General features: G+C 49.3%; 1 protein-coding gene across 1 annotated transcript; it reads left to right on the top strand.

Annotated features, from left to right (window-relative positions):
* Positions 1–8,304: 8,304 nt before the first annotated feature.
* On the top strand, positions 8,305–10,265 carry LOC139532957 (C-X-C chemokine receptor type 1-like; the record flags this gene model as incomplete). The annotated part of the gene is made up of 1 exon (XM_071331102.1): positions 8,305–10,265. A coding segment is annotated over one exon (1,086 nt), but the record flags the coding sequence as incomplete, so codon positions are not given.
* Positions 10,266–11,143: the final 878 nt, after the last annotated feature.

Here is an 11,143-nt window from a genome sequence, read left to right as displayed (position 1 = left end):
GGGTTTGAGTGGGTGGGTGGGTGGATGGGTTTTGGTGGATGGATTGATGGATAGATGGATGGGTGGGTGGGTGAGTGGATGGATGGGTTTGGTAGATGATGGATTGGTTTGGATGGATGGATGGGTTTGTGTGGATGGGTGGGTGGGTTTGGTAGATGATGGATGGGTTTGAGTCGATGGATCGGTGGATGGATTTGGGTGGGTGGATGGATGGATGGGTTTGGATGGGTGGATGGATGACTATGGGTGGATGGATGGGTTTGGGTGGATTGATGGATGAGTTTGGGCAGATGGATGGATAGGTTTGGGTGGGTGGATGGATTAGTTTGGGTGGATGGATGGGTTTGGGTGGATGGATGAGTTTGGGTGGACGGATGGGTTTGGGTGGATGGATGGATGAGTTTGGGTGGATTGATGGATGGATGGGTTTGGGTGGATAGATGGATGGGTGGGTGGGTGGGTGGATGGATGGGTGGATGGGTTTGGGTGGATGATTGGATGGGTTTGGGTGGATGGAGGATGGGTTTGGGTGGATGGATGGATGGGTTTGGGTGGATGGATGGGTTTGGGTGGATGGAGCATGGGTTTGGGTGGATGGATGGATGGGTGGGTGGATGGGTTTGGGTGGGTGGATGGATGGATGAATGAATGGATGAAGGGATGGGTTTGGGTGGATGGGTTTGGATGATGGATGGTTTTGGGTGGATGGATGGATGAGTTTGGGTGGATGAAGGGATGGTTTGGGTGGATGGATGGGTTTGGGTGGATGATGGATGATGGATGGGTTTGGATAGATGAAGGGATAGATTTGAATGGATGGATAGATGGGTTTGAGTGGGTGGATGGATAGGTTTGGGTGGATGGGTTTTGGTGGATGGATTGATGAATGGATGGATGAGTGGGTGGATGGATGGGTTTGGATGGATGGATGGATGGGTTTGAGTGGATGGGTGAGTGGATGGGTTTGGTAGATGATAGATGGGTTAGGATGGATGGATTGGTTTGATTGGATGGATGGGTTTGGGTTTGGGTGGATGGATGAGTTTGGGTGGATGCATGGATGGGTTTGGGTGGATTGATGGATGGATGAGTTTGGGTGGGTTGATGGATGAGTTTGGGCGGATGGATGGATGAGTGTGGGTGGATGGATGGGTTTGGGTGGATGGATGAGTTTGGGTGGACGGATGGGTTTGGGTGGATGAATGGATGAAGGGATGGGTTTGGATGGATGGGTTTGGGTGGATGGATGAGTTTGGGTGGATTGAAAGATTAGTTTGAGAGGATGGATGAATGAGTTTGGGTGGATGGATTGATGGGTTTGGGTGGATGGATGTATGTATGAGTTTGGGTGGATGGATGGGTTTGGGTGGGTGGATGGGTGGGTTTGGGTAGGTGGATGGATGAATGAATGGATGAAGGGATGGGTTTGGGTGGATGGGTTTGGATGATGGATGGGTTTGGGTTTGGGTGGATGGATGGATGAGTTTGGTTGGATGAAGGGATGGTTTGGGTGGATGGATGGGTTTGGATAGATGAAGGGATAGGTTTGAATGGATGGATAGATGGGTTTGAGTGGGTGGATGGATAGGTTTGGGTGGATGGGTTTTGGTGGATGGATTGATGAATGGATGGATGAGTGGGTGGATGGATGGATGGGTTTGGATGGATGGATGGGTTTGAGTGGATGGGTGAGTGGATGGGTTTGGTAGATGATAGATGGGTTGGGATGGATGGATTGGTTTGATTGGATGGATGGGTGGATGGGTTTGGGTGGGTGGATGGATGGGTTTGGGTTTGGGTGGGTGGATGGATGGATGAGTTTGGGTGGATGCATGGATGGGTTTGGGTGGATTGATGGATGAGTTTGGGTGGGTTGATGGATGAGTTTGGGCGGATGGATGGGTGAGTGTGGGTGGATGGATGGATGTGTTTGGGTGGATGGATGTGTTTGGGTGGATGGATGGGTTTGGGTGGATGAATGGATGAAGGGATGGGTTTGGATGGATGAATGAGTTTGGGTGGATGGATTGATGGGTTTGGGTGGATGGATGGGTTTGGGTGGATGGATGGGTTTGGGTGGATGGATGGATGGGTTTGGGTGGATGTATGGATGGGTGCGTGGATGGGTTTGGGTGGATGGATGAATTTGGGTAGATAGATGGATGGGTTTGGGTGGATGTATGGATGGGTTTGGGTGGATGGATGAATTTGGGTAGATAGATGGATGGGTTTGGGTGGATGGATGGATGGGTGCGTGGATGGGTTTGGTGGATTGATGGGTTTGGGTGGATGGATGGATGGATGGCTTGGGTGGATTGATGGGTGGATGGGTTTGGGTGGATTGATGGGTTTGTGTGGATGGAAGGGTGGATAGGTTTGGTAGATGGCTGAATGGGTTTGGATGGGTGGATGGATGGGTTTGGGTGGGTGGGTGGATGAATATATGGGTTTGGTTGGATGAAGGGATGGGTTTGGATGGATGGATGGGTTTGGGTGGATGGATGGATGAGTTTGGGTGGATTGAAAGATACGTTTGAGAGGATGGATGAATGAGTTTGGGTGGATGGATTGATGTGTTTGGGTGGATGGATGTATGAGTTTGGGTGGATGGATGGGTTTGGGTGGATGGATGGGTTTGGGTGGATGGATGGGTTTGGGTGGATGGATGGGTTTGGGTGGATGGATGAATTTGGGTAGATAGATGGATGGGTTTGGGTGGATGTATGGATGGGTTTGGGTGGATGGATGAATTTGGGTAGATAGATGGATGGGTTTGGGTGGATGGATGGATGGGTGCGTGGATGGGTTTGGGTGGATTGATGGGTTTGGGTGGATGGATGGATGGATGGCTTGGGTGGATTGATGGGTGGATGGGTTTGGGTGGATGGATGGGTTTGGGTGGATGGATGAATTTGGGTAGATAGATGGATGGGTTTGGGTGGATGTATGGATGGGTTTGGGTGGATGGATGAATTTGGGTAGATAGATGGATGGGTTTGGGTGGATGGATGGATGGGTGCGTGGATGGGTTTGGGTGGATTGATGGGTTTGTGTGGATGGAAGGGTGGATAGGTTTGGTAGATGGCTGAATGGGTTTGGATGGGTGGATGGATGGGTTTGGGTGGGTGGGTGGATGAATATATGGGTTTGGGTGGGTGGATGGATGAATGGATGAAGGGATGGATTTGGGTGGATGGATGGATGGATGGGTTTGGGTGGGTGGACGGGTTTGGATGATGGATGGGTTTGGGTGGATGAAGGGATGGTTTGGGTGGATGGATGGGTTTGGGTGGATGATGGATGGGTTTGGATGGATAAAGGGATAGGTTTGGATGGATGGATGGATCGGTTTGAGTGGGAGGATGGATAGGTTTGGGTGGATGGATGGGTTTGAGTGGGTGGGTGGGTGGATGGGTTTTGGTGGATGGATTGATGGATAGATGGATGGGTGGGTGGGTGAGTGGATGGATGGGTTTGGTAGATGATGGATTGGTTTGGATGGATGGATGTGTTTGTGTGGATGGGTGGGTGGATGGATGGATGGATGGGTTTGGTAGATGATGGATGGGTTGGGATGGATGGGTTTGAGTCGATGGATCGGTGGATGGATTTGGGTGGGTGGATGGATGGATGGGTTTGGATGGGTGGATGGATGGGTATGGGTGGATGGATGGATGGGTTTGGGTGGATTGATGGATGAGTTTGGGCAGATGGATGGATAGGTTTGGGTGGGTGGGTGGATGGATTAGTTTGGGTGGATGGATGGGTTTGGGTGGATGGATGAGTTTGGGTGGACGGATGGGTTTGGGTGGATGGATGGATGAGTTTGGGTGGATTGATGGATGAGTTTCGGCAGGTGGATGGATGAGTTTGGGTGGATTGATGGGTGTGGTTGGATGGATGGATGAGTTTGGGTGGATGAATCAAATCAAATCACATTATTTGTCACATACACATGGTTAGCAGATGTTAATGCGAGTGTAGCGAAATGCTTGTGCTTCTAGTTCAGACCATGCAGTAATATCTATCAAGTAATATAACCTAACAATTTCACAACAACTACCTTATACACACAAGTGTAAAGGAATGAATACGAATATGTACATAAAAATATATGAATAAGTGATGCCCGAATGGCATAGGCAAGATGCAGTAGATGGTATAGAGTACAGTATATACATATGAGATGAGTAATGTAGGGTATGAAAACATTATATAAAGTGGCATTGTTTAAAGTGGCTAGTGATACATTTAATTACATCAAGATGGCAAGATGCAGTAGATGGAATAGCGTACAGTATATACGTATGAGATGAGCAATGTAGGGTATGTAAACATTATATAAAGTGGCTAGTGATAAATTGATTGCATCAATTTTTCCATTATTAAAGTGGTTATTAAACTAACTCAATGTTAGTGACGGCTGTTTAACAGTCTGATGGCCTTGAGATAGAAGCTGTTTTTCAGTCCCTCGGTCCCAGCTTTGATGCACCTGTACTGACCTTGCCTTCTGGATGATAGCGGGGTGAACAAGCAGTGGCTCGGGTGGTTGTTGTCCTTGATGATCTTTTTGGCCTTCCTGTGACATCGGATGGTGTAGGTGTCCTGGAGGGCAGGTAGTTTGCACCCAGTGATGCGTTGTGCAGACCTCACTACCCTCTGGAGAGCCTTACGGTTGAGGGCGGAGCAGTTGCCGTACTAGGCGGTGATACAGCCCGACAGGATGCTTTCGATTGTGCATCTGTAAAAGTTTGTGAGGGTTTTTGGTGACAAGCCAAATTTATTCAGCCTCCTGAGGTTGAGGAGGCGCTGCTGCACCTTCTTCACCACGCTGTCTGTGTGGGTGGACCATTTCAGTTTCAATCAATCAATCAAGTTTATTTTATATAGCCCTTCGTACATCAGCTAATATCTCGAAGTGCTGTACAGAAACCCAGCCTAAAACCCCAAACAGCAAGCAATGCAGGTGTAGAATGCACGGTGTAGAAGCACGGTGGCTCCCTAGAAAGGCCAAAACCTAGGAAGAAACTTAGAGAGGAACCAGGCTATGAGGGGTGGCCAGTCCTATTCTGGCTGTGCCGGGTGGAGATTATAACAGAACATGGCCAAGATGTTGAAAATGTTCATAAATGACAAGCATGGTCAAATAATAATCAGGAATAAATGTCAGTTGGCTTTTCATAGCCGATCATTAAGAGTTGAAAACAGCAGGTCTGGGACAGGTAGGGGTTCAATAACCGCAGGCAGAACAGTTGAAACTGGAACAGCAGCAAGGCCAGGTGGACTGGGGACAGCAAGGAGTCATCATGCCTGGTAGTCCTGACGTATGGTCCTAGGGCTCAGGTCCTCCGAGAGAGAGAAAGAAAGAGAGAAGGAGAGAATTAGAGAGAGCCAAGATGTTCAAAATGTTCATAAATGACAAGCATGGTCAAATAATAATCAGGAATAAATGTCAGTTGGCTTTTCATAGCCGATCATTAAGAGTTGAAAACAGCAGGTCTGGGACAGGTAGGGGTTCCATAACCGCAGGCAGAACAGTTGAAACTGGAACAGCAGCAAGGCCAGGTGGACTGGGGACAGCAAGGAGTCATCATGCCCGGTAGTCCTGACGTATGGTCCTAGGGCTCAGGTCCTCCGAGAGAGAGAAAGAAAGAGAGAAGGAGAGAATTAGAGAGAGCATACTTAAATTCACACAGGACACTGGATAAGACAGGAGAAGTACTCCAGATATAACCAACTGACCCTAGCCCCCCGACACAAACTACTGCAGCATAAATACTGGAGGCTGAGACAGGAGGAGTCAGGAGACACTGTGGCCCCATCCGATAATACCCCCGGACAGGGCCAAACAGGAAGGATATAACCCCACCCACTTTGCCAAAGCACAGCCCCCGCACCACCAGAGGGATATCTTCAACCACCAACTTACAATCCTGAGACAAGGCCGAGTATAGCCCACAAAGATCTCCACCACAGCACAAACCAAGGGGGGGGGGGGGCGCCAACCCAGACAGGAAGATCACGTCAGTAACTCAACCCACTCAAGTGACGCACCCCTCCTAGGGACGGCATGAAAGAGCACCAGTAAGCCAGTGACTCAGCCCCTGTAATAGGGTTAGAGGTAGAGAATCCCAGTGGAGAGAGAGGACCAGGCAGAGACAGCAAGGGCGGTTCGTTGCTCCAGAGCCTTTCCGTTCACCTTCACACTCCTTGGCCAGACTACACTCAATCATATGACCTACTGAAGAGATGAGTCTTCAGTAAAGACTTAAAGGTTGAGACCGAGTCTGCGTCTCTCACATGGGTAGGCAGACCATTCCATAAAAATGGAGCTCTATAGGAGAAAGCCCTGCCTCCAGCTGTTTGCTTAGAAATTCTAGGGACAATTAGGAGGCCTGCGTCTTGTGACCGTAGCGTACGTGTAGGTATGTACGGCAGGACCAACTCGGAAAGATAGGTAGGAGCAAGCCCATGTAACGCTTTATAGGTTAACAGTAAAACCTTGAAATCAGCCCATGCCTTAACAGGAAGCCAGTGTAGGGAAGCTAGCACTGGAGTAATATGATCAAGTTTGTCCGTGATGTGTACGCCGAGGAACTTACAACTTTCCACCCTCTCCACTACTGTCCCGTCAATGTAGATAGGGGGCTGCTCCCTTTGCTGTTTCCTGAAGTCCACGATCATCTCCGTTGTTTTGTTGACATTGAGTGTGAGGGTATTTTCCTGACACCACACTCCAAGGGCCCTCACCTCCTCCCTGTAGGCCGTCTCGTCATTGTTGGTAATCAAGCCTATCACTGTAGTGTCGTCTGCAAACTTGATGATTGAGTTGGAGGCGTGCATGGCCACACAGTTGTGGGTGAACAGGGAGTACAGGAGAGGGCTGAGAACGCACCCCTGTGGGGCCCCAGTGTTGAGGATCAGCGGGGTGGAGATGTTGTTATCTACCCTCACCACCTGGGGGCGGCCCGTCAGAAAGTCCAGGACCCAGCTGCACAGGGCGAGGTCGAGACCCAGGGTCTCGAGCTTAATGACGAGTTTGGAGGGTACTATGGTGTTAAATGCTGAGCTGTAATCGATGAACAGCATTCTTACATAGGTATTCCTCTTGTCCAGATGGGTTAGGGCAGTGTGCAGTGTGCTGGCGATTGCGTAGTCTGTGGACCTATTGGGGCGGTAAGCAAATTGGAGTGGGTCTAGGGTGTCAGGTAGGGTGCAGGTGATATGGTCCTTGACTAGTCTCTCAAAGCACTTCATGATGACGGAAGTGAGTGCTACAGGGTGGTCGTCATTTAGCTCAGTTACCTTAGCTTTCTTGGGAACAGGAACAATGGTGACCCTCTTGAAGCAGACTGGGATAAGCCAGCTGATCTGCGCATGCTCTGAGGACGCGGCCGGGGATGCCGTCTGGGCCTGCAGCCTTGCGAGGGTTTGGGTGGATGGATGGATGAGTTTGGGTGGATGGATGGGTTTGGGTGGATGGATGGATGAGTTTGGGTGGATTGATAGATGAGTTTGGGCGGATGGATGAGTTTGGGTTGATGGTTGGATGGGTGTGGGTGGATGGATGGATAAGTTTGGTAGGATGAATGGATGAAGGGACGGGTTTGGATGGATTGATGGATGAGTTTGGTTGATGGATGGATGGGTTTGGATGGATGAGGGATGGGTTTGGGTGAATTGGATGGGTTTGGGTGGATGAAGGGATCGGTTTGGATGGATGGATTTGCTTGAGTGGGTGGATGGTTGGGTTTGGGTGGGTGGATGGATGGGTTTGAGTGGGTGGATGGATGGGTTTGGGTGGATGGATGGATGGATGGGTTTGAGTGGGTGGATGGATGGGTTTGGTGAATGGGTGGATGGATGCGTTTGGGTGGGTGGATGGGTTTGGGTGGGTGGATGGGTGGATGGGTTTGGGTGGGTGGATGGATGGATAGGTTTGGGTGGGTGGATGGATGGGTTTGGGTGGATGAAGGGATGGTTTGGGTGGATGGATGGGTTTGGGTGGGTGGGTGGATGGATGGATGGGTTTGGGTGGGTGGATGGATGGATGGATGGGTTTGGGTGGGTGGGTGGATGAATGGATGGGTTTGGGTGGGTGGATGGATGGGTTTGGGTGGGTGGGTGGATGGGTTTGGGTGGGTGGATGGATGGATGGGTTTGGGTGGGTGGAGGATGGGATGGATAGATCTATAGAAAGAAATGTACAGAATATATCTGTTGACTGTATATGAAGCTTCAGACAGAATAACAGTATAAGACTAAGTGATCATATCATAAAAAGATCCCCTCTGACTACTGTTTTCTCCATCTCCAACAGAACTAGAACAATCATACGTCCTGGACTATGAATTCGATTCAGCCAACGACTCCTATTACTTCAACATCACCTCCTATGACCTGAACTTTAACACCTTCTCCTGTGCAGCTCAGCCCCTGTGTCCCAGTGCCGTCATATTCCTGTGTGTCCTTCACATGGCCATCTTCCTATTGGCTGTTCCTGGTAACCTACTTGTGGGGCTCGTGATTGGCTTCAGTCAGCAGTCCCTGACCCCATCCGACGTCTTCCTGTTTCACCTGACTGTAGCCGACGGGCTGCTGGCTCTGACCCTGCCCTTCTGGGCTGCTGCCACGCTCCACGGCTGGATCTTTGGTGACTTCCTGTGTAAGTTCCTCAGCCTGGTTATGGAGGTTAGCTTCTACACCAGCATCCTGTTCCTGGTGTGTATCAGTGTCGACCGCTACCTGGTGATCGTTCGCCCCGCCAAGTCCCGTAAGGGCCGCCGAAGGGCCTGCAGATGGTACGCCTGCACCTTCATCTGGGCTCTGGGGGGCGCCCTCTCTCTCCCTGCCCTCTTCAACGACGCCTTCACGCCCCGTGGCGGTGGTCCGACGAGGTGTGCTGAGCGCTTCGACCCCGGCAGCGCCACCCACTGGCGGCTCGCTACTCGCGGCCTACGCCACATCCTAGGGTTCCTGCTCCCACTAGTCACCATGGTGGCGTGCTATAGCATCACCGTGGCCCGGTTGCTGCAGACGCGCGGCTTCCAGAAGCACAGGGCCATGCGGGTCATCATTGCCGTGGTGATCGCCTTCCTCCTGTGCTGGACGCCGTTACACATGACGGTGATGGCCGACACCCTGATGAGGGCCCATCTGGTGCACTTCGACTGTGCTGGGAGGAACAGGGTGGACTTGGCCCTCCGGGTCACCCACAGCCTGGCCCTGGTCCACAGCTTTGTTAACCCAGTGCTGTATGCCTTCGTGGGGGAGAAGTTCAGGGGGAACCTGGGTGCACTGGTCAGGAAGTCACGGGGACCAGAGAGGGGGTCGTCATCTCGATTCAGCAGGTCCACATCCCAGACCTCAGAAGGGAATGGACTGTTATGATTGATCTGGCAGGTTGTCCCCACATTACTTTCAATCAGGGTTGTGGTCAATCCCATTTCAATTCCACTCAATTCAGGAAGTACTCTAAAACTCCAATTCCAACGTTTTTCAATGAGAACATTTTTAAAATCGAAATTGGAGTTTGGTTCACTTTCTGAACTGACTGGAATTGAAATGGATTTAACTCCAACCCTGCTTTTGTCACACCCTGGTCTTAGTACTCTTTGTTTTCTTTATTATTTTAGTTAGGTCAGGGTGTGACATGGGGAATGTATGTGTTTTTGTAGTGTCTAGGGTGGTTGTATGGTTTAGGGGGTTAAATAGAGTAGATGGGTTTGTATTTAGTATAGGTGTCTAGCTGTGTCTATGGTTGCCTGAATGGTTCTCAATCAGAGACAGATGTCATTAATTGTCTCTGATTGGGAGCCATATTTAAGGCAGCCATAGGCACTAGGTTAATGTGGGTAATTGTCTATGTTGTACGTTTGTAGCCTGTGTGTGCACTTACGTCATTAGCTTCACGATTCGTTTGTTGTTTTGTTTCAGTTTGTTATAGTGTTTGTTGTGTGTTTTTTCCCTTTCTCTACAATAAAAGAGAATGTATTTTGCACACGCTGCGCCTTGGTCCACTTTCTCTCAGCAAGACGATCGTGACAGCTTTGAATTACGTATAAGATCGTCCCTTTGTAACATATTGTAGCCTAACATTCCTTGCCTGACATTGAATATGTACTGGCACTATCAGACTGCAGAGTCAGATCCTGTATGTATGTGTTCTTTAATGTCCCTCCATATACTAATGCCCCTGGTGTCTGTCCATGTATATAATGCCCTCTGTTGTCTGTTGTATTAGGTAATAAATACCCTGTGCTGTTGTTGTTTGTCCAAAGCTGCTTGATAAGACACAAGACACATTTCCTCAAAGGGAATAATGACACAATAAACTCAACTGTGATGTGACCAACGAGTTCCAAATCTTTCAACACTCCAGAGTAAAATAAACAACAGAAGTTACCTTCCAGTCAGGGGCTGACAGATGTATTTTAGGTCTCAGGCAAGCTATCTCACCATACATGGTACAAAAGGCTATAAATGGCTCCATTCTAGTGTTTGGTATTAAGAAGGCCCTACAGCCGGTTTATTACCCATGTGTTCTATCTGTTATTACCAAACAACTTTTACCCCCATTCACCAGCAGAGGGCAGTCATTACATGGGTCTGAATGGGGATACCAGCTCTGACTGCAACATTGGCCTCTTGATTCTAGCTGGTGAAGACAGCCAGAATGAGGTCACTACTATTTGAAAGCTGCCCAGAGTATGTCACAGTTATGATATTGGACCTGTTTTCTGTTTGGATGATGTAGAGAGAGAGAGAGAGAGAGAGAGAGAGAGAGAGAGAGAGAGAGAGAGAGAGAGAGAGAGAGAGAGAGAGAGAGAGAGAGAGAGAGAGAGAGAGAGAGAGAGAGAGAGAGAGAGAGAGAGAGAGAGAGAGAGAGAGAGAGAGAGAGAGAGAGAGAGAGAGAGAGAGATTCATTTTCTGTACATCATTGTCACCCTCAGTGAGTCAGTGTGTTGTGTGAGCGTTGAAAGAATAATCAAAACGAAATGTTGGTCTTTTTTGTCATTAGTCCACTGTTAATACAGTCCCAAAATGTTTTGCATGTCATCAACCAAACTTTAAAGATACATATATTGAGTCCAACATCTTGAAAACTTGACTGCTGACTGGAAAACTTGTTGGGACTGTATCA

Source organism: Salvelinus alpinus, chromosome 10, assembly GCF_045679555.1.
Source record: "Salvelinus alpinus chromosome 10, SLU_Salpinus.1, whole genome shotgun sequence".
In the NCBI taxonomy this organism is placed as follows: Eukaryota; Metazoa; Chordata; class Actinopteri; order Salmoniformes; family Salmonidae; genus Salvelinus; species Salvelinus alpinus.
This window is presented reverse-complemented; position numbering and strand designations above follow the sequence as displayed.